We start from the raw sequence: 24,054 nt of genomic DNA, 5'->3' as shown, positions 1-24,054 counted from the left end.
AGAAATGAAATCATTGAATCCCTACAGTGTGGAAGGAGACCATCTGGTCCACTGAGCCTGCACTAACAGGTCCTGTCCTATTCACATTACCCCACATATTTACCCTGCAAACCCCCCTGACATTAAGGGGTAATTTAGCATGGCCAATTCACCTAACCAGTACATTTTTGGACTGTGGGAGGAAACCGGAGCATCAGGAGGAAGGCCACGCAGACTCAGGGAGAATGAACAAACTCCGTAGACAGTCATCCAAAGCCAAAATTGAACTCCCAGTCCCTGCTGCTGAGACAGCAATGCCAACCACTACCCCACCATCCTACCTAATTACATATGAGTTCAATAGGAAGTCAGGAGAAACTTCTTTACCCAGAAAATAGTTTGAAGCTGGAACTTAGGACCGTAGGTTGAGGCAACTAGCATGGGTGCATTTAAGAAAAAAAAACTAAATAAAGTACATGAGGAAGAAAGGGTTAAAAAGTTATATTGATGGGGTTAGATGAGGACAAGTAGGAGGAGGTTCATGTGAAGCATAAACACTGGCATGTTCTATTGAGCCTGATGAGCTGTTCCTGTGCTGTATATACAAATGTAGATGTGATAATGAATATGTGTTCTCACCTGCAGCTTCTGACAGGGAGGAAGAAAAATCTCTGCTGCAGAATAGTGTGCCGCAAAGATTTAAAATCCTGCCAGATGACCAGGGGTGCATGGAGATTAAAATGACCTGGCCACTTCAGAATTTGCACAGCTGACAGGCAGGAATGTTCATAGGGCTGCCTGAAATCACTGTGCCAAGATTATTTTCAGGTCATCCAGGGCTAAAAGGGGCAGTCCAGCCATGACACCCCCATTCCAGTGGAGAGTGGCGTGGCCAAATCCTTGCCCCCAGCCCAAGCCAAACCAACACTCAGGATCCTTGGGGGACCCATCGTCTTCAGCCTGGCAGAAGCAGAGGGGCAAATGGTCAATGAACCTATCCTTGAGCCCCACAGGGCCCAAGGTGCCAAGCCAGTGTGTCAGTGCCTGGGCATTAGGAGCCAGTGCACTGTTGGCACTGCCAAGGTGTGTGGCCTAAAGGGGCCTGAGTGGGGTCTCTGAGGGGGAAGGTGTTCTGAGGGGGAAGGGGAGCTAAGTGACTGATAGTCGAGTCGGATCATTGTTATGCCTGAGTGGTCATAAGTTCGCCATTATTTGTGGGGAGGAAGAGGATGCCCTCTTTAGTGAGGCATTGGTTTTGCTTCTTGTCAGTGTTGGGGCTACCATTTACGTTTATGTGGCAGAGTGGCCTGTCTCCAAGTGTGGACATCAGGCTGTCACTTAAAAATGGCGGCCCAGTTTTGAAACAGGAGGGTTGGCCAGCGGGTTGTCCGCTATAAATAGATTAGCATCTATCAGATGGAAGAATCCCACCTGATAGATGCTGCTCACACCAACAGGAAACCTGAAGAGTTTCCCACTGGTGTGGGCACTTCACTCCAATTTGGGAGAATCATGACCCTTATTTCCAGCTTCATATTACTGCTTGACTTTACCATGTGTCAGCTCATTGCTGCTAAAACCTTTGTTCATGTCTTTGTTTCCTCTAGACACAACTGCGCACTCCTGGCATGTCTCCCACATTCTATCATCCACAAACTTAGGTCATCCAAAACGCTGCTGTCCTGTCCTAATTTGCAGCGTGTCCCATTCTCCATCATCACTGTGCTCACTAACATATATTGGTTTCCAATTAAGCAATGTGTTAACTTTAAAACTCTCACCCTTGTTTTCAAATGAGCACCAGCCTCCTCTCCACCTCACCCCAACATCTAATCTTGGTCTCTCCCTATCTCCGTAAACTATGAGAGCAGTGTGGTATAATGGTGAGCATTGCTGCCTTACAGCACCAGGGACATGGGTTCGATCTCCAGCTTGAATTACTGACTGTGTGGAGTCTGCAAAAGTTCTCCCCATGTTTGCTTGGATTTCCTCCGGATGCTCCAGTTTCCATCCACAGTCCAAAAGAAATGCTGGTTAGGTGCCATGCTAAATTCTCCCTCAGTGTACCCGAATAGGTGCTGAAGTGTGATGAGTAGGGGATTTTCACAGTAATTTCATTGCAGTGTTAATATAGGCCTACTTATGACAATAAATAAACTTAAACTCTTTCAGGTCCATAGATCGCCAAGATTTCTGTGCTACACTTTTCTGGCTTGTGTATTCCCAATTTTAATTGCTCCACCACTGGTGACTGTGCTTTCAGTTGTCTAAAGGCTTCAAGCTCTGGAATACCTTCCCACACCTCTCTGCCTCGCTACCTCACTTCTCTCCTTTAAGTCACATCTTAAAACATACTTCTTGATCAAACTTTTGGTCCTTTAACCTAATATCTCCTTGTGTGACTTGGAGTCATATTTTGTTTCATAATACCCCCGTGAAGCACCTTGAGGTATTTCATTATATTGAAGGTGCCATATGAATATACATTGCTGCTATTGTTTCCTAGTTGAAAATGCTTTGAAAATAAAGAATGCCCAATTACAGAAGTAGAAATGTACACCTAGTCAAACTGGTCTGGATGATCTTGTATGTGACAGTTTGTCTGCTTTTATGGTAGTTTTTAAATAATAAAATATTTTTAGTGAAAAAGCATTTGAAACCAGACAACATTTGGAGATGAAAGCTACGTGTTGATTTATCTCTGATCTGGGACAGATTGGTCTATTTCAGTGGCATTTCTGTCCTGCACTAAACTTTGTGTGGTGTATTCCAGGAGAGCTACACTCAATCAATTGTATTTCTTCTTCTAGTGTTTCCATGTGCCATACTCAGCTCTTGTTATGTTTCTGAGCAGTGACCAGAAGGAGTGAGATTCTGCAACTGCGTACCGTAAGTTTAATTTCCTGTGACAGAATTTCCAATAAAATCAATGACATATGTTTCAGAAACATTTTCTTGGCATTGAGCCCATCTGAGGCCATCTACTGGTAATGATGAATACAGATGTTCAGACTATCAGTAGATTCCTAACAAACTAGACTGCAATATGTTTCATTTCTGTTTGGTACACTTGTACAAAACATCAAGATTTTGTTCATGACTCTAGGAGTGATAACTTAAGATAAAGCATTTATTTTTCATTACAGAAAATGAATTCTGCCACAAAGATTTAGCAATGGCATGTTGTAAGCTAACACTTGAAGTTTTATATTGTATTTACCAGAAGATAAGCCTATTTAAATTCCATTGGGACTTTATTGTATTACAGTCTGATGATCTACCCAATGACTTGTCCTTGGGATCAATTGATTCTGATTTAGTGCACTGCTCAAAGAAGATAATTGTGCAAGAAAAATAAACAGATGAAGTGAGATATTGTTATTTGTACTGTTGTTAAAGAGAAGGCCCCCAGCCTGATTAAATTATTTAAATAACCAACCTCCCTCCTTTATCAAAACTGGAAGTGGACAGCTCTGGGGTGGGTTAGATTCCTGCTTAGCTTTTTAACCTCCCTCCTGAATCAAATCCACCCCTTTTGGGGGTGAAAACTTTTCCCCATTCCTCATTAACTCTGTTTTTCTCTTCATAGATGCTACCTGAGATGCTGGTGCTTTCCAACATTGTCTGTTTTTGTTTCAGATTTTCAGCTATTTAATTAATATCACTGAAGAGTCCCTTGTTATAATCCTTAAAGCCTGATGAATTTTAAATAAATATTTAAATTCCAGTGACCAACTTAAAGGAATCACACAAGATTCCATGTCTTAAGACTTTTACTCCAACAAACAAATTGAAAGCAATATTGTCAAAATGTCACTTAATAGGCAACTAAATTTCAACCTACAGAAATGATAATGCTTAATGTTCTAATGTGATCAATAATCCAACGCTGGATATGTATACATCACAGCACAATTCCCTCAGAATTACTGTCTTTATAAGTAATAGTCAACAGTGACTCCCAGCTTCAAATGGGTTCATGTCGCTCTATTTCACTGAGTTGTAACATTGAGTGAATGTTGAAAAGTGCTTCCTTCAGTTTTTAAAAAATTTCCAAACCATTCATCAGCAGTAAGGCAATTTCTTCTCCTGGCTTCATCAGGGAAAATCTTCCAGTATCTGTAGATTATCATGGGATATGTCACCTTGATTAGAGACAGTCCTCCCTCCCACATTTTGCTTTCTCTTTTGATCCAAAAGCTCAGAGTGAATGTCTGTCCGCAATCAACTTAGTTGCTATTGCCTTTGGTTTCAGGTTAAACATTTTGCATCTTGCTCCCAGTCTACTCTTAACCTGCATCCTCCTGTCATCGTGATAATCAAGTCACCTAGGCTTGTTGCCAGGCAGAATTTGAAGCAGACCACAAGAACCTCTTCATTCCTCTATTTTACCATGAATTTAAGAGAGACAGTCCCAAACATAATCATCTTATAAAACCGTGCATTCATAACAAAGTAATAACAGGTCTCACATATCAGTGGCCTTCCCCAACAACCCTACATTAATGTATTGGATGTTAAGCAGCCACAAATTTGACACCCAAATTATTCTCCACATTTATTGTTATCATTAATTTTTTAAATGAAATAATTGAAATTGGTTCACATTTAAACTAATAATATATATTCTGATACAATTTGATTGCAGTGCAATCATGATATTGACACACATTGTACCTTTAAGGGAATGACTTCAGATAAGTGCACTAAAATTGTAGAAAAACAATGATAATGGTTTTGAAAATTAATTCTTATCTTAGCTAAGGCTTGAGATTGAGAGTTGTACATATGCAACAAAATCAATGATAAGACTACTGTTGTATTGGAAGAAATTTCGGGTTATCAAGGAAAATTAAGCTGGGCTGGAGGATGAACAAAGTTGATTCAGGAGTTCATTACAGTGAACGATTCAAATAGCTTCTTCTGTGTCTGCTTGATGGGATAGTTTTTGTACTCCACCAACATTTCTATAGGCAGCGCAAATTAAATCTGGCATGGCCCACTGAGATGGCAGATCTGAAAGTGAGGCCTTTAAATGGAAATAATCTAAAGATGGGTCGTGAAGATTTCATGTTGGAGCCTGTGACTATTTTCATTGGCAACTCATCCATTGTGGGATTATCCTTGGGAAGAAACATTGTTGATTGAAAGATTGGAATACTGTGTACAGTTCTGGTCACCCTATCATGAAAATGATATTATTAAGCTAGAAAGAGTACAGAAAAGATTTACTAGGATGCTACTGGGACTTTATGGTTTGTGTTATGAGAAGACGCTGGATAGACTGACACTTTTTTCCAGGACCGTCGGACGTATAGGGGTGATCTTATAAAGGTCTATAAAATAATGAGGAGCATAGATCAGCTAGTCAACATCTTCCCCAAAGGTAGGGGAGTCTGAAACTAGATGGCGTAGTTTTATGTGGAGAGATACAAAAGGGTTCAAAGGGGCAATTGTTTCACACACACACAGTAGTGCGTATCTGGAACAAACTGCCAGAGGTAGTAATAGAGGCAGATACAATTCTATCTTTTAAAAATCCCTTAGACAGTTACATGGGTGAGATTGGTATGGAGGGATATGGGCCAAACATGAGCAATTGGGACTAGCTTAGTGGTTTAAAGAAAAGGGCAGCATGGACAAATCAGTGTAAACCTCTATGACTATAGTGTCTCAGAAACAAATGGTCATTGTAGTTTGTGATGACAACTGCCTTGTGTTTTGTGATTGCCAGTAAGTACCGGGGTACTTATTTCTGTTCATTTCTATTAGACCATTCCATATTTTATAGAATGTGTCAGTCCATTTCCCCCCTTCTTTTGCTGTAGTAATCCCCATTCCAAATCTTTGATCAAATAAACAACATTGGTGTATTTCCCCGTGCTGATTCATGCAGTCTCGTGTAGTATGTCTTTGGATTGCTTCAATCCTATTTAAAAATCTGACCAAATGAGGATGCCACACACAACTTGCTGACTTGAAGATTGGATGAACAAATGTTTAATAAGCTATAAATCTGATATCCTAGTTGCAATTCAAAGATTCCTCCAAGAGCCCTGTTTGCTTTGGATGTTATTTGCTGAATGTAGAATCCAAGACTTTTCAAGAGAATTTTCATTGTAAAACCTAAAGATACCTGTTGGTAAATTCTTTTGTTGGTGATGCACATGACATAGCATATTTTGGCATTGAATGCCATCTTCCATTAGTCCTGCCATTCTTCCAATTCCAGAAGATCATCTTGAAGTAAACTGAAGTGACCTTAGATATTCCTGATACATAAACTACACAGTCCTCTGCAAATAATTGCACCTTAATTTTTAACTTGTTGAGAAGATCATTCATATTTGTCAAGAAGACTAAGGCCCAACACAGTTCCATGGGACACTATGGAATGGACATCTCAGATAGAATGATTCCCCATCACATAGCACTCTTTGTTTTCTGTTGGTAAGGAAGTGCTGGATTCAATTTCATAATGTTCCCCGAGGGAATTTGGACAAGACTTTTCAATGAGGAACCTTTTCAAACATTTTCGAGAAATCTAGTATTGCCATCCAAGTAGTTTTGTCTGTAAATGTTCTGTTTTGGTAGATCTTGTCTCTTGAAAACCATGTTGACTATCTACCAGGATACTGTGAGCTTCAAAGTGCTTCATGACATAGAAACATAGGAACAGGGGTATACCATTCAGCCTGTCAAGCCTGCTTCGTCATTCAATATGAGTGTGGCTGATCGGACACTTCAAAGCATTTTACCCATACTAACCCAATACCCCTTTATGCTATTGTTAATCAAAAATCTATCAGTCTCCACCTGAAACATACTGAGCTTCCATAGCCCTCTCAGGTATAGAGTTCCAAAGATTCACAATTGTCTGTGTAAAGACATTTCTCCGCATCTCGGTCCTAAGTGGCTTCCCTCTTATTGTGAAATTGTGCCCCTGGTCCTAGACTTCCCAGCCAAGAGAAGTGTCTTACCCGCATCTACTTTGTCTATTCCTTTAAGTATTTTGTAAGTTTCAATTGTATCACCTTTCAATCTTTGAAAGTCTAGTAATACACGTCAGGTTTGCCCAACCTCTCTTCATAAAGTAGACGATCCCACCATTCCTAGAACAAGTCTGAGGAACATTCTTTGCACTCCCTCTATGGCAATAATATTCTTTCTAAGTTAAGAGGACCAATACTGCACACACAACTTCAGGTGCAGCCTAACCAAGATTCTATACAGTTGAAGCAAAACTTCAGCATTCCTGTAATCAAATCCTGTTGTGGTAAAGGCAACATTCTATTAACCTCTGCCAACACCTGCAATTAGCTTTCAGCGATGTATGGACAAGGACACTCAGGTCCCTTTGTTAACCTACACTTCCTATTTTAGAATTCCTACAGTGTGGAAGGAGGCCATTCGGCCCATCGAGCCTGCACCAACAATAATCCTACCCAGGCCCCTAAGCCCCATCTATTTACTTTGCTTATCCCCCTGAAACTAAGGGTAAATGTAGCATGGCCAATCAACATATCCTACATATCTTTGGACTGTGGGATGAAACCAGGGCACCTGGAGGAAACTCATGTAGACACAATTTAGGAAATACTCTGCATAACTGAAATTAAAATAAACAGTACCTTCAAGCAATTTGCATATGTCGCTGGTGAGAGGTACCAATTTGTAGTTTCCTGGCTGACTTTTATCCTTTTTTTTTGAAAATGCCACAGATGCTCACTTAGATCCATTGGTCTGGGAGGTATCTGGTGTTGATTTATTCTTGAAAGAAATTGATTAATATTGCAGCCAGTTCACCAGCTGCTAACTTAAAGATCTAAGGAGGGATTTCATCTGGACCCACAGCTTGCTTTGGGTTTATTTCTTGCAATAATTTCAAAACACCCTCTTCACTTACAATGAGGTTTAGTATGATTAATAAGTGGGCTTTGTCTATTAAGGAACACGTTAAAACAGAAAGTCTGGAGAAGTTGAGAAAAATTGATAGGGCTTTAGTCACTCAAAAGATAATGGAATTATATAATAAATCACAATGGAAAGACATTGATGCTTTGTATTGTTGTTGTAAATGGGTTCAAGGAGATTTCAGAAGAGGCAAATTGTTAAGGATACAATGAGAAGGCTAGTAAGTGATCTTTGAAAAAAGAATAGGCTTATTTTTGTTAATGGGAACTCAGCACAAGGCTACTTTTTGTCCTATTAATCCTTGGTACAATCTGTTGGACCACTTTTAATGCAATTGTTTCCTTTTGTGTTGCTTTGCTGAATGCACTGGATGTAGCAAAGGCTGTGGGCCCACTGTGGCTGTAGTGCTGAAGACCACTGCTCCAGAACTAATTTTGCATCTAGCCAAACTCCTTTCAGTATAGCCACAGCTAATGTCATGCACACTATGGAAAATTGCCCAGGTATTACCTGCCCACAGAAAGCAAGACAAATCAAATCCAACCAATTACTGCCCCATTGGTCTCAATTATCAGCAAATAGAAGGTGTTGTTGACCATGCTATTAAGTAACAATTTACTCAGTAATAATCTGCTCATTGATGCTCAGTGTGGTTTCTGCAATGGCCAGTCAGCTCTTAACCTCATTGCAGCCTTGGTTAAACATGAACAAAAGAGCAGAGGTGAGATGAGAATGACTGCCCTTGGCATCAAGGGAGCATTTGGCCAAATATGACATCATGGAACCTGAACAAAATTGTTAAAAGGCATCAGGGGAGAACTGGTTGGATTCAAACCCCGCACAAAGGAAGATGGTTGCAATGTTGGAGGCCAATCATCTCAACCCCAGGATATTGCTGCAGGAAATTCTCAGGCTAATGTTCTAGTACTTAACCATTTTCAGCAATTCATTAATAACCTTCACTGCAACATAAGGTCAGAAGTAAGGATGTTTGCTGATGATTGCACAGTATTCAGTACCATTCACAACTCATCAAATACTGAAGGAGTGAGTCCATGTCCATATGTTGCAAGACATAGATAACATTAAGACTTGGGCCGATAAGTGGCAAACAACATTGTGTCACACATGTACCACGCAAGAGAAAATGTAAACATTGCTCCTTGACATTAAACAGAATTATTGGAGTGTCCTGTTCCATTTTGGCTGCCCCAAAAGTTTATTACCATTCTCCGTCTGCTTCACAATGATATATAAACCGTGATCCTGACCAACAGATTCACCACAGACCAATTCACGTTTGGACTGGTGTCAAGCAAGGCCATGTCATTCAACTGATGATCTTCTCAATCTTCCTTATTGTTTTCTGGCTGACTTTTATCCTCATTTTTGAAAAAGCCTCAGATGTTCCTTTGTACTCATTAGTCTAGTAGATATCTTGTATTGATTGACTCTTGAAAGAGATTGATTAATATTGTAGCCAGTTCACCATCTCACCCTCAGTAAGCTCCCTGCAGGAATGGAGCTGAACTATTGAACAAATGGGAATCTGTTCAAACCTCGCCACCTGCAGGCCAGATCCAAGATTGTCCTATTCTCTGTCACTGAACTGCAGTGTGAAGATAATGCTTATATCTGTGCACAAGCTCCAAGCCATCGGCAACACCTTCACTGATGTGTATAACAGCATGGACCTTACACTAAACATTCGTATAGATAAAGGTCCTCGACCAACCTGCCCCTGCGACAAAGGACTGGCCATGATGTGGAGATGCCGGCATTGGACTGGGGTAAACACAGTAAGAAGTCCGACAACACCAGGTTTAAGTCCAACCGATTTATTTGATAGTAAACTCACAAGCTTTTGGGGTTTCTCCCTTTGTCAGGTGAATGGAGAGTTCTGGCCTCAGACAGAGCATATAACAGCACAGACAGTTTACAGATTACTGATTAGAGTGCGAGTCTTTACAACTAACCTGCTATTCAAGTCTTAAAGATGCTGACAATGTGAGTGGAAGGAGCATTAAGCACAGGTTAAAGAGATGTGTATTGTCTCCAGACAGTATAATAAGTGAGGTTTTGCAAACCCAGGCAAGTCATGGGGGTTAGATAGTGCGACATGAACCCAAGATCTCTGTTGAGACCGTCCTCATGTGTGCGGAACTTGGCTATCAGTCTCTGCTCAGCGACTCTGCGCTGTCGTGCATCTTGAAGGCCGCCTTGGAGAACGCTTACCCAAAGGTCAGAGGCTGAATGCCCGTGACCACTGAAGTGATCACCAACAGGAAGGGAACAGTCTTGCCTGGTGATTGTCAAGCGTTGTCGTATCGTCTGCATGGTCTCCCCAGTGTACATGCTTCGGGACATCCTTTCTTGCAGCATATTAGGTAGACAACGTTGGCTGAGTTGCAAGAGTATGTGCTGTGTACCTGGTGGATGGTGTTCTCACGTGTGATGATGGTATCCATGTCGATGATCCGGCATGTCTTGCAGAGGTTGCTGTGGCAGGGTTGTGTGGTGTTGTGGTCACTGTTCTCCTGAAGGCTGGGTAGTTTGCTCTGAACAATGGTCTGTTTGAGGTTGTGCGGTTGTCTGAAGGCAAGAAGTGGGGGTGTGGGGATGGCCCTGGCGAGATGTTCGTCTTCAAAGCACTGGCCCCACTGATCAAAATCCACAACAAGGCCTTGGACAACATGCTCCACTTTCCATATCTTCGGAGATAGCTGTCAATGACAAAGTTTAACACTGCCTTCAGTGTGCCCAAGAAGCCTTAATTCGCCTGAAGACTAGGACCTTAGACACAGCGCCAAGCTCATGTTTCACAGGGAAGTAGTGACACCTGCCCTCTTAGATAGCTCATATATCTATGTAAAAAAGGCACTTCTAAACCCTGAAGATCTACCACCATTGGCAGGACTGATTGACTTATGTCATTGTACTCACTCAGGCCAACATCCCTGGTATTGAAGTATTGTCCAAGTATTCTACTCGGACCTTTGACATGGCAAGCAAGCCTCAGGAAGGCAGAGGAAGTGTTTCAAGGACACTTCCTTGAAAAAATGCAATATCCTCACCGACACCCTGGAATCCCTAGCCCAAGACCACTGGAAGTGGAGGAAAAGCATCCAGGAAAGAGTTGAACACCTCAGGTATAATCGCCGAGAGCAAGCTTAAGCCGAGCATCGACAATGAAAAGAAAACATGACAACCTGGCACTCCACCCACCTGCTCCTCCAACCACTATCTGCCCTTTCTCACTTCAAGATGGCACCAGAGCAAAGTGACTTCTTGCGAACTATCCCCAACATACTCTCTAACCCTATCTTTTACTCTCATTCTATGCTTTTAAAACTCAACTCTGAGGAAGGGACTCTGTTTATTAAGTTAATCTTTCTCTACACTCTAGCTATGACTGTAACACTATATTCTGCACCCTCTCCTTTCCTTTTCCCCTATGTACTCAATTAATGGTATGCTTTGTCTGTATAGCACAAGAAACAGTACTTTTTACTGTATCCCAATACATGTGACAATAATAAGTTAAATCAAATAAAATCACCTGTGACAGAGACTGCAGGTACCCCTCAGCCATTTTTTTAGTGTGCAAAGAAGCCATGTTCAACTCTGAGGGACTGTCTAAGAGTAAGGGAGGGAGGAGAAAGAGAGAGATAATCTCTGGGTCAAAATCCTGGAACTCCCTTCCTAAATTCACTGTGGCTAGGCCACATGAGCTGCAGCAATTGAAGAAGGCAGCTCACCATCATGTTCTCAAAGGCAACTAAGGATGTACAGTAAATGTTGGCCTTGCCAATGATGTTTCTATCCCACAAATTCATGTTTAAAGACTCAATTTTAGTTATAGTTTTCAATTGCATGGATTTCTGTAAGTGTGATGCCATCAGTCATACTATATAAGTTTGGAATGGATTAGTTGCTACTTTGTGTTTCATATTTCCATTTAAAACCAAGACAGAAATAAAATGATTTATATTATCTTGCACAGTGCAGGTCTTGATTTTAGAAATTGATCAAAATTAGGAACAGGGAAAAAAATAAAGCTTTACTCTGAATTCAGCCTTGCTACCATGACCTGAGCAGTGTTCCATTTTCCAGCTTTAACATCCCTCCATTTTATAAAGCAAAAAGTGTACACAAAAGATTGATGAAGAAACAAATATGTCACTTCATTTCTTTGTGGGGAAAGTATTTTGTGACCTCGATAATACAAAAACACCTCTATTGGAGAAAAGTGATTATTGTGTTCTATCACGCTGTTCACTTATTCATGTATAAACCAGCAGTATTAGATTCCATTGAATGTGATGATGAGATAGAACTTTACATTTTTTTTACATCTTTTCTTTAACAGGGATGACAATGGAAGCATTTGGATCAATGATTGGAGCTGTTATCCAGGGGCAGGTTACAGCTCACAGCCGTGATTCCACTGGTTGCTTTCTATATAATACATCAGCAGATTCCAATGTTAACTTCACAGATGTAAGCAGTTTGCCTCATGGCAACATGAGCGCTTGGCCACCACAAGGCCTATTCTCTCATCCAGTAAGTACTTTAAAAATTCCAGAACATTTGTGGTTCAGAATTGAGACTCAAAGGTGAAAGGAGAACTTGAGGCATCTTTTTTCCTAGATTTCTGCCCTTTTTAAACATTTAGGCTGAGGGAGGAGATCTGCTGCTTCCTTGTCTGTTCTCACCACCCTTTCTTTGTGGAATCACCTTCAGAGGTGAGACTGTTTAGATGCCAGATTTCCTGGAAATCCTGCTAATGCCAAAGGTAAGTACCCTTCGAAGAAACAGGCCTATTTGCCCATAAAGTAGCTGTAAGTGGAGCCTACAATGCCACACCCCAAAACCAGTTGGTGACAGAGGAATTACTATTAGGACTAGTACATCATTAGAGGAGGAACCAGGAAAAATAAGCTCTCCCTTTGGCCACATCAGCTTTATTGGCCTGGATTTCCCAAATAGAGCAACATAATACATCAGCAGATTCCAACGTTAACTCCACAGAATTCTGTTAATCTGTGATGCTTGTGGTGCCTTACATGTATGCTTCTGCTGTTGTTATGCAAATGAGCCATTTCCAAAATGTCTGAGGTTTTTATATCTGACAGTTTGCACTTTTCCATTTGAAAGTCTTGGTGAATCATTATTTTGCAACTCTACCTGCTGTCCTACCTTACTCTCTCTTTAATATAAATCAATTGCACATTTATTTTGCACTCAAAGGCAGATTTGCAACTTTTGGGCCTTTTGTTAACTTGAAATAATGCCTACTTCCAATTTCTGTGGGAAAATCCTGTCTCTTAGCTTTGAGGATGACTTGCCTCCACTCTGGTTCAATGGGTTCTGAGGTGGCTGACATATCCAATGCACATTCTGCAAATTTTGCCACGTGTGGGGCAAATGATGCTTGAGGGATCAGTAAGTGAGTTGATTAGGGTTCTGTGCATACTCTCCGAAGCTTCAAGTTTGCCAATGCACATTGTCAATCTCTTGAAGCGTTTGGTGCCTTAACCTGAATACAAACTAGAAATAAATGAGTACAATTTGGACAGCAAATACAGAGACATAGCTGCAGGAAAACGTAGATTGGGACTGGAATATTGAAGGGTATTTAAAAGGTGAAAGAGCGGCTCTGTTCGTTAATGGTGGTATTAGCTCAATTGAGAGGGATGACCTAAGTTTAGGAAACCAAGATGTGAAAATGGTCTGGGTAGAGGTGATAAATGGTAAAGGCAAGTTATCACCTGTGGGAGTTGTATACAGACCCCCCTAACAGTAGCCACATGGTAAAGAGGAGCATAAGGTATTCGAGACGTGGCTGCATAGAGCACTTGGAGTGAATGGGATCAAAGGCTATGGGGAGAAAATAGGATTAGGCTACTGAATTGGATGATCAGCCATGATTGTAATAAATGGTGGAGCAGGCTCAAAAGGCTAAATGGCCTCCTCCTGCTCCTATCTTCTATGTTTCTATAAAGGAAGAAATAATTGGAGCTTGTCAGAAAGGCATGCCAAAAATCATAGAAGATTTTAACTTACATATAGACTGGAAAAGCCAGATAGGCAAAGGTTGCCTAAATGAGGAGCTCATTGACTGTTTTCAGGATAGTTTCTTCAAACAGCATGTTCTAGAGCCAACCAGAGAGCAGGTTATATTAGACCTGGTGTTGTGCAACAAGATGGGAATAATTAATGATCTCATAGTGAAAGCGCCTTAGGTAGCAATGACCACTATATGATTGAATTTTATAATCAGTTTGAGAGTGATTTTAACATTAAAATAAGGCAATTATAAGGGCATGAGAGCTGCACTGGATAATGTGAATTGGCAAATGAGGTGAAAGGACAGATCAATAGAGATGCAGTGGAAAATATTTAAAGGAATGTTTCAGAATGTGCAGAATAGATGCATTCCAATTCATAAGAAAAAATTCAATGGCCAGACCCATTATCTGTGTTTAACTAGAAAGAATAAAGATCGTAACCAACTTATAGAAAAAGTGCATAGCATCATAGGATCCCTACAGTTCAGGAGGCCATTTGACCCATTGAGTCTGCACTGACTTTCTGATAAAGCATCTCAACCAGGCTCTCTCCTTGCATTCCCATGTATTTACTCTGTTAATCCCCCAATTACACATCTTGGGATACTAAGGAGCAATCGAGCATGGCCAGTCCACCTAACTGCACATCTTTGGACTTTAGTAGGAAACCGGAGCACCCAGAGAAAACCAATGCAGACATGGATAGAATGTGCAAACTCCATTCAGGGTGTGGAGTCACTCAGGGCTGGAATGGTCCCTGGCGCTGTGAGGCAGCAGTGCTAACTGTGAGCCACCATGTCACCTTAATAGTACAAAGAAATGTGGCAGGTCAAAAGATTAAACAGAATATATGGAACAGGAAAGAATGACCAGAAGATTAATAAGGAGGGAAAAAATAGAGTACAAGAGGAAGTTAGTCAGAAATATAAAAACAAAGAGTTAGGCTAGAACGTTAAGGCCATTCATGGGATTTTCTCATCCTGCTGCAGTGAACAGAAATTTGGCTAGGTGCCAAATTCTCTGCCTTTGCTGCAGCGGGAACATGGTGTAAATGGCCAGTAAGATTTTATAACACAGTGCAGAAGAGGCCCCTCAGTCCATTGAGTCTGTACCAATATTTATTATAAGGGGAATTGAAATTAAAGGTGGGGAGGTTCTGTTGTACAGGTCACTAGTGAGACCACATTTGGAATTGTGGGCAGGATTTTACAGCCTCACTTGGCCCATGGTCAACATTCCTTCCCATTGTTCTACACTCCTAACTTCTCCCAATGCATTTACATCCTTCCTTAAATAATGCAACCAAAACCATACACAGACTTGCCTGCATTCTACTTGCCCACCGCCCACCAGCTCCCTGCCCCCCCCCCTCCCCCTCTGCCTCTTTCCACCATGGGAACCAGAGAAAATGACAAATGATGGAGGAAGCTCAAAGAGCTGAATAGTCTACGCCTGTTCATGGTTTGTATGTTTGTATTCAGTCATTCTAATTTGGTTTGAATGCTATGTGCATTCAGGCACAGAGCTTTTAGTTTTACCCTTTTATCATTTTTCTAACCTCTCATCTCATCTGTCGATTTACTGTTTAATTTGTACTCACTATCCCTTTCTGTCACAGTCTGTTTTTCAATTCCTCCAATTTTGATGGTGACAAGTAAGGGAATCCCATATGTCGGCAAAGATGTGTGACCTCTACTGGGATGCTTTTAGGACATCCCTAACATGCACCACTGTCCTCCTAGGAGTCTCCTGCTTCAACCATGTTCTAAGCAGAGAAGTTGTTTTGAGAGTGTGGTGTCAGATATATGAATGACATCTCCTGCTCTGTGGAACTGGTTTTCAGTGACTGGCATCTCAATGTTGGCTTGTTGGCTTGGGAGAGGATGCTGCTGTTGAACTGCCTTTCTTGTCACTCAATTTGGAAGGTCTTGTGAAGACACCAGTGGTGGTATTTCTCTAGTGCTTTGAGGTATGTGCTCTATGCTTTTGGGTTTGGGAAAGTTCTCATCCTCTGTAGTGTTCCTCCTCACGGTGATCTGGATTACATAGAGAGAGTCCAACGCCTTCATCTGTGAGATTGCCGGCAGGGCTCAAGATCCAGCAGAACCTGGAAATCACAAATCTCACTGGAAGATCGCAATCTCCCTCTGCTTACCCTCACCAACGATGTAATCAGGTTCAAAAGAAAACCTGATTTGCAATTCATTTAAATAAATTTTAATCTAATTAAATACCCCCATCACTGGATGCTCCCCCCTCACTAGATCTTCATACCTTGCCAATGATTTGGCTCTCAAGATGGCGCAGGAGCGAGGCGACTTCTTGCAATACCTTCTAATTCTATTTTTACTCTCATTCTACGCTTCTAAAACTTCATTCTCTTTAGCTATGACTGTAACACTACATTCTGCATTCTCCTTTTCTTCTCCATGAATGGTATGCTTTGTGTAGCGTGCAAGAAAGAATACTTTTCACTGCATACCAATACATTGACAATAATAAACCAAATCAAAATCATTGAGGTCAATTTTCATCTTCTTCAGTAATGTTGCATCTGTGAGGTTTACAATGTGGCACAGTGGTTTGCCCTGCTTCTTCACAGTGCCAGGGACCTGGATTCAATTCCAGTTTGGGTCTGTTTGCTTGGGTTTCCTCTGGTGCTCCAGTTTTCTCCTACAGTCCAAAAATGTGCAGGTTGAGTGAATTGGTGATGATAAATTGACCCTTAGTGTCTCAGGATGTATAGTAAATATGCGGGATTATGGGGATAGGACCTGGGTAAGATGTTCTGTTGGAGAATTGGTGCAGATTTGATGAGCCGAATGACCTCCTTCTGCACTGTAGACATTCAATGAACAGGCTCATCCATGAATCTGTCATGGGTATCCAACCTGTGGTGCAATGATCACTGTAACCTCTGGGAAGAGAAACATGGCCAGATAGTACACTGACAGGCCCAATCTGGCAGCGCCAACCTGATTATTGATTAACTGAGAATTGATTAGTTCTAAAGACTCGCATTCTAATCAGTATTCTGTAAACTGTGTGTGCCTTCATATGCTCTGTTTGTGACTAGAACTCTCCACTCACCTGACGAAGGGGCAAACCCCAAAAGCTAGTGAGTTTACTATCAAATAAACTTGTTGGACTTTAACCTGGTGTTGTGAGACTTTTTACAGTGCCAGCCTGTGCCAAGAGGCAGTGACAGGGGGGGCCCTAGGCCTCACATGTCTATTTGTGGTTTGATGAGAGCAAATACTGCGTGAAATGGGGATGCTGGCAAAGTTCAGGGGAAGGGGGCAAGAATGGAGGGATGTTGCTGCCAGAAATGGAGAGGGGGAGAAGGGATGAGGGGATGCTGGTGAGGGGGTGGGGAGGAGGGCGGGTGCGTGGGTGGATGTTGGTGTGATTGGGGCTGAGGGGGCCAATGCTGGCAGTGATCGGGGAGGGGGGGGTGTGGGAGTTGTTGGTGTCATGAAGAACGGAGCAGGAGAGGGGGTTGGATGCTGGGATGATCAGGTGGGGAAGAGGATGTCAATGCCAGAGTTCCGGGTATCATCAGGGCAGGAGAGGGAAGGCCACTGTACCTCCATGGTGGTGAGGTGGGGGGTGGGGGGGTAGGGGAATTAATTTTTGTTTTAGTTATTGGGGTGCCCTTTAATATTGGTGTCCGAATCTCAGTGGAGCCAGTTCCTGGCTCTAAGACTGGTGGCAGCAACGATGCCCACTTTTTTTGTCTGTTAAACTTACAAGATCTGGACAGAAAACTGGCCAGTGGAGCTGGAGTTTTCCAAGCCAGTTTTCTAACCAGGACTGAGACGCTGCCAAATTCTTGTAAGATTCCGCCCATAATGGCCATCTATTTCCTATACGTTTAATTCCTCTGGTGTCCTGAAAAACAACAAAAATAGGTTGTTACAATCAATGTTATTATAATTTACTTTCCTATTAATTCTACTATTAAATTTCTTTGAAGTTGAAGACATTTTGCCCCAATGACAATATTTGGGGCAGGACAGTGGCACAATAGTTAGCATTGCTGCCTCATAGCGGCAGGAACCTGGATTCAATTCTGGCCTCGGGTCACTGTCTGTGTGGAATTTGCACATTCTCCCCATGTTTACGTGGGTTTCCTCCGGGTGCTCCGGTTTCCTCCTCCAGTCCAAAGATGTGTGGGTTAGGTTGATTGGCCATGAAAAATTGCCCTTTATGTCAGGGGGATTGGCAGGGTAAATACATGGGGTTAAAATTGGGGATTCTCATGAATCGAGCACTGGAGGAGGATGGAAAATATCGTGAATGCTGATTATGGCTTCAGGAAGTTATGGATAAAGAGAAGGGTGAGGCCTTGTACAAATAAGGCTGAGAATTTGCTGTGCCCTGTAAAAAAAGAACTTTGAACTTTTAAGATAGGAACTTTATTCACTGCGGACCCTTTGAAATTAACTTCCTTTTTTTAAGTAACCATTTGCTAATACAAAGATGGCCTTCAAAATTCAAGCGATCTTTTATGATTTTTGCACAGACTCTGGAAAGTAGTTAAAACATTAAAAAATGTGAGTGATGAGCTGGCCCTTAAAAAGATATTCAGAATGCCAGATCACTTGTAGAATTTGCAACCCCAATTGTCAGAGTATTTACTGAAACTCAAATTAGCCCGATTCAGTGTCAACAAACTCAAACCCTAAGATGACCATATATAAACGATCACCTTCATCCTCCATTGTGTAGCAATGGCTTCCAACTTCATATTGTCTGTGTGGATAATAGAAATATTGATCATAAGCTCACATAATCAAAACTAACATGAGATGACACATCTTATTCCAAGGACCATTCACGGGTAAGCCTGTCTAGTTATCAACAGGGCTCATCCTCCAGAAAGAGAAAGGAACCCTGCCTAATAATGTCAGTCATCCAAGCAGTTAAAGACGGGCTAATTTGTCTTTACCCACAAAAATTTGGCTCAACAGAAACTTGGCCACCGTTCCATGTGGAACTCAGAAGCTTCCAAACTCCATTTCTATCCTCAGAGAATCGCAAAGTAAATCTCATCAAGCCTGCCATACTTGTATCTTAAAGGATTAATTTAAACACCCATGATTCGCATCTTATTATTATGTTAACAATGTAAGTGTATGTTTCAACTTTAGAATTCATTTTTACGAGTGCACATGAGTGTCTGCGTGTTTGAGGGGTATTGCATGAATAAACGTTTTTTATATTTAAACTTATCAAAAAGCTTATTTTATGTTTATTGTTAAAAGTCTTGACACTCCAAAGGATTTAAAACTCTCTCTCTAAAATACACATTTTGTTATGGACGTCCATGAGGTAGGGAAGAAGGGGAGAAGTTATCCCATCACCTCCCTCTGAACTGTAACACATTTTAAAATTAAGCTATTATCAGATCGGGAGCGAGTGTGAGTTGGCAAGGGATAGTGGATGAATAGAAATTGAATGAGTTAAGGAAGGCAGCAGAGTTTTGGATGGGCACTAGTTTAATAGAGTGGAAGATGGGAGGCTGAGCAGAATAGTCTAACACTTGGAGTACTATTAACATTCTGGTGAAACTATATCCTTTCTGAAATACAGTGCCTAGAATTCCAAAAAGCACTCCAAATGTGGTTTAAATAGGACATTGTACAACTGTAGAAAAACTTTCTCCCTATGGTATTGCTGCCCACTTGTTAGAAAGGCTAATACTCCATTAAACTTTTTGAATAGTTTGAGCCACTAGATTTTAGCAATCTGTACATGGTCCCTCGATTAATTTTGAATCTCCATTGTTCAAACCTTTGCATAATTTAGATAATGCTCACTTTATGCTTTTATGGTTCAAAATGGATGCCATCTGTCACAGTTTTGTCCATTGCCTTAATCTATCAATATTTCTTTGTAATTTTATGCATCTGTCTACACTTCTTACTCTACCATCAATCTTTGTTTCATTTTCAACCTTGGTTACGTGGCTCATTAATGTGTTACCTAAGTCATAGAGTCAGAGTTTTACAGCAGATATGCATTAATAATTATAGCAGTAATATTCAGAACAAGTCACTTCAGCCATGACTTTGTAGTATGCTCTTGTCTGAGTCATAATGTTATCGGTTCAAGTCCCGCTTCAGGGATTGAGACAAAAATAAATCAAGGTTTGAAATCTAGTGCAATACTGTGTGAGGGCTATACTGTCAGAGGTGCTGTCTTTCAGATGAGACTGAAACCAAACCTCCATTTGCCTGCTGGGTGATGTAAAACATGCCCTGGTAGTACTTTGAAAAAGAGTAGGAGAGTTATTCAGTTAAGTTAAGCATGGGTTTCCTTAAGACATGCTGGTTGGGTGCATTGTCCTGAACAGGTGCCGGAGTGTGGTGACTAGGGGAATTTCACAGTAACTTCATTGTAGCATTAATGTAAGCCTTCCTTGTGGCTAATAAATAAACTTTACTTTTACTTTGCTTTTACTTTTAATTTTTGATATTCCTCACAAGTTTCTATCCAAATATAAATGGAGTTTTCAACTTGTTTACAGTTTAACCTCTTCAGTAGCCTGATCATTTAATCCCTGCAGAGTTTTAGACCAAAAACATAATTGTATTGATTTTATTCATCTTTGTGCATTTATCTGAAATAATGGAGGTAACCTTGATTTAGAGTAATAGTCAATGGAAATGATAATCACAAGAGGTAGTTGATCCAATATCATCCATTTTGAACTATTACCCAAAGACAAATTACCCCCAGTGACTTTTTGTTAAATAGCAACAGTTTATCACATCTATATTTTTGGTTTCTTGGTTGAATGCTTTTTAATTGTATTGTCTCTCCCTTTTACAGAAAAACTCATACATAATTGCTGCTGGTGTTATAGGAGGCATTTACACATTTTGTACAATTATTCTATTCTTTGGTGTGAAAGAGAGAGATGGTGAGTAACTGTTGGAATTTTACCACCTCGCCCACCATGGAATCGGAACAGGCCAGGGGCAGACATTGACCTTGGTTGGGAATTTCTGGTCTCACTCAAGCGAGGCTGTAAAATCCCGCCCTTGGGTGGAATTGTGTGCTTTTGTTGTGTGATAGGAGACGGCAAAGGCATATTCCCATGTGGAATGGTGGTGTATGAGAACCTCACCACTTCCCCAACTCCACCTGAATGTGCAAAGGCCCATAGTTGACAGTCCCATCCTGCAGCCAGTTAATGACTACTTAAGGGCCTCTTTCCGCTGCTGGTGGTATTAATCCAGCTGAAGGTGGGCAGGTTGCCAGCCAGCATGTGTGTGACAGGTCAACCTGTGCAGTCTTCATGTCACCTCCAGCGGGGTTCCCTTAACCAAAGAATTTCACAGCCTGATTGACATCTAGAAAGAGGGGCTTGCTGAGAGCCACCTCCCTGCCCTTTCTGCTGCACCCTTCTCTCCATGATCCCTATCCTGTGGGATCTTGATTCTGGAAGGGAAGGCCCGCTGCTGACCTCACCACTGCCTGAATAGCTTGTTTGGTAGGCCATTCTGAGACGAGGCAGCCCAAATCTCATGCTGGCTCTCCAGCCTGCAGGGGAGACTCTTGATGCCTCAATAAGGTTCTGTGCTGAAGTATAGTCTCATACAAAAAAGTCTTTGAAGCACTCAACTAATTTAGCCGTTGTAAAATGAGGACTCTTTTAAATGTGCATTATTGCCTCAAGAGGGAGCTTTCAGGCAAGCTCAAATCCTGAAGCGGCTTCAAAGCTGCTGCTGGCCCCTTTGGTCAGGAGACAAACATGATCATCGTCTCCAGTGTGGCATTAGAAATTTACAGAATAGGCTTGCATGACAAAATGAATTTGGCAGTGTTCAATTCAAAGCTTCAGTGATCTATATCCTTTGATAAGCTATAAATAGGATGAAACAACTTCTTCCCGTTTATTTTCAGAAGCTAATGGAAATACACATTGTCTTTGCAATCAATACAAATAGAAGATGCTGGCTTTGCACAATAGTGTGCTGACAATGGACCTACATCTGAAATGCTAATTCATTACTTTTGCTTAAAGATGTTTTTATTTCATTTTATGTTTAATTTCACATTTTCAACAGTTTGCTACAAACAGGACAATGGATCTGGAATAGGTTATCTTCAAATTTAATTTGGATGGAGAACAGAGTAGACATTCTATAAGGTGAAAAGGATGTGCACAAAAGCATCTGATTCATGGGACTGAATGGAAATTAACTTGTTATTTTGGCTGAGTTGTAGCACTCTGGCCCCTGATTCAGAAGCTTATGTGTTCAAGCTCTGGTTCAAGTCTTGAGTACTTAATCTCGGCTGATGTTTTGATATAGAACTGAGGAAATGCTGCATTATCATAAGAGAATCTTTCAGATAGGGTGAGAAAACTGAAGTCTGCTTATGGAACAGTGTGGCGATTAGAGGTCCTTCATGTGTTCTAGCCAATGCTCTTCCCACCAGCAACATCTAAAAGATGAATTGGTCAAAATAAGAGTGCCTACACATTAAAAAATAATTAACTGACTACAAAGTACCTACATGTTATATAAATACATGCTTTTCTTTAAAAAGAAACCAACAAAACTAGAGATAATGATACGACAATGTATATAGCTCACTGTTGGAATTTGGGGATTAGAACATAGAATTCCTACAATCCAGAAGCAGGCCACTTGGCCCATCAGGGCTGCACCAACTCTCCAACAAAGCATCTTACCCGGACCCTATCCCAATAACCCCACATATTTACCCTGCTAATTCCCCTAACCTACTCATCTTGGGCTATTAAGGGGCAATTTAGCTTGGCCAATCATCCTAACCTGCGTATCTTTGGAATGTGGGAAGAAACCAGAGCACCTGGAGGAAACCCTCTGTGATGATTTCAGTCAAGCTAATGAAGTTGGCTTGCTAGAGTATGAACTACCTGATGAATGCTTGAGTTCATTTATTTGGTTGGTACCTGAAAGAGGTACCTGATGAGTCCCAATTGATGATTAAATCAGGGAGACTCATGCTCCTATTTAAAGCAGGTGTGTCAGACTCCCAGCCTGCATTCAGCGGGAACAACTGGGGAGCTGGCTGTGTACAGATGTATAATATAAATAAAGTAACTTGATGATGAGACTTCCACCTCCGTGGAGTTATTATATCCATGCAGACACAGGGAGAACCTGCAAACTCCACACAGGCAGTCATCCAAGGCCAGAATGGAACTTGTGTCCCCGGCGCTGTGAGGCAGCAGTTCTAACCACTGTGCCATTGATATTAGACCTGATACTGTGGACTGAGACTATTGCCTGAAATAACTCTGTAGTCCAGAGCTCCGATAGATAAAATATTTGAACAAGCAGTGGGAAGCTTAACCTATGATAGACTCCGGCAAGTGAACACTTGTATCTTCTTAAATCTCAGCACTACAACAGTTGTGCCGAAAGCTCAAAAACCTGCATGAAAGCTTTTGAGATTGAGGAAATACAATGTGTTCCTACTGGAAGAAGTTGTGCATTCTATAATAGGCAAACAAATTGCTGTAGATTTCTCAGAAATTTGGAGACTCGTAAACATGATACTGGACTTCCTTGTGTGAAAGATGCCCACTTGATGAAGATAAATGTATACAGCATTACCTGTTGCAAAGAGAAAGCATGGCATTCTAGTACAATAATCACAAAAAGGAAAATTCAGAGGGTGTATAATACAGTGTTGATATATTATCATTAATTCTCACTCTATTCACTTCAGGATCAAGATTAAGATTCTATACTAAAGTTAATACCCATTTAGTTAGTGTCAGACCATAAAATTATTTCTCTTAGTAAACAATTAGAATTTGGCACACATGAATTACACCATAAATTTGTAGTTTTAACTCCAGATGGATCAAATATTTTCTTCTTTTCTTCTGCCCACTTCAGATAATCTTTGATTATTGAAATCTTCATACTTAATGGACAATTTTGTAGAACATATATAATTGACACAACCCTGATTCCTCTTATTATCTAAATACAAGAAAGGAGGAGAGGAGTTGTTCTGAAGCAGCATTTGAAGTAAAAAAAATTCCAAACATCATTAGAGAGAGCTAAAGCAAGAACCTCAA

General features: G+C 41.1%; 1 protein-coding gene across 1 annotated transcript in view; it reads left to right on the top strand.

The window, feature by feature from the left end:
* Nucleotides 1–24,054, top strand: part of mfsd2b (MFSD2 lysolipid transporter B, sphingolipid) — an 80,125-nt gene that overhangs the window by 42,982 nt on the left and 13,089 nt on the right. Inside the window, 3 exon segments of the mRNA XM_080193418.1 lie at nucleotides 2,790–2,868; nucleotides 12,263–12,456; nucleotides 20,802–20,892. Coding sequence (XP_080049544.1) covers nucleotides 2,790–2,868; nucleotides 12,263–12,456; nucleotides 20,802–20,892 — 364 coding nt within the window.

The sequence above is a fragment of the Carcharhinus amblyrhynchos genome, chromosome 7, assembly GCF_965287045.1.
Source record: "Carcharhinus amblyrhynchos chromosome 7, sCarAmb.v2.hapA, whole genome shotgun sequence".
Taxonomy (NCBI): Eukaryota; Metazoa; Chordata; class Chondrichthyes; order Carcharhiniformes; family Carcharhinidae; genus Carcharhinus; species Carcharhinus amblyrhynchos.
The sequence above is the reverse complement of the archived record's forward strand: the minus strand, read 5'-3'. Positions and strand labels throughout refer to the sequence as shown.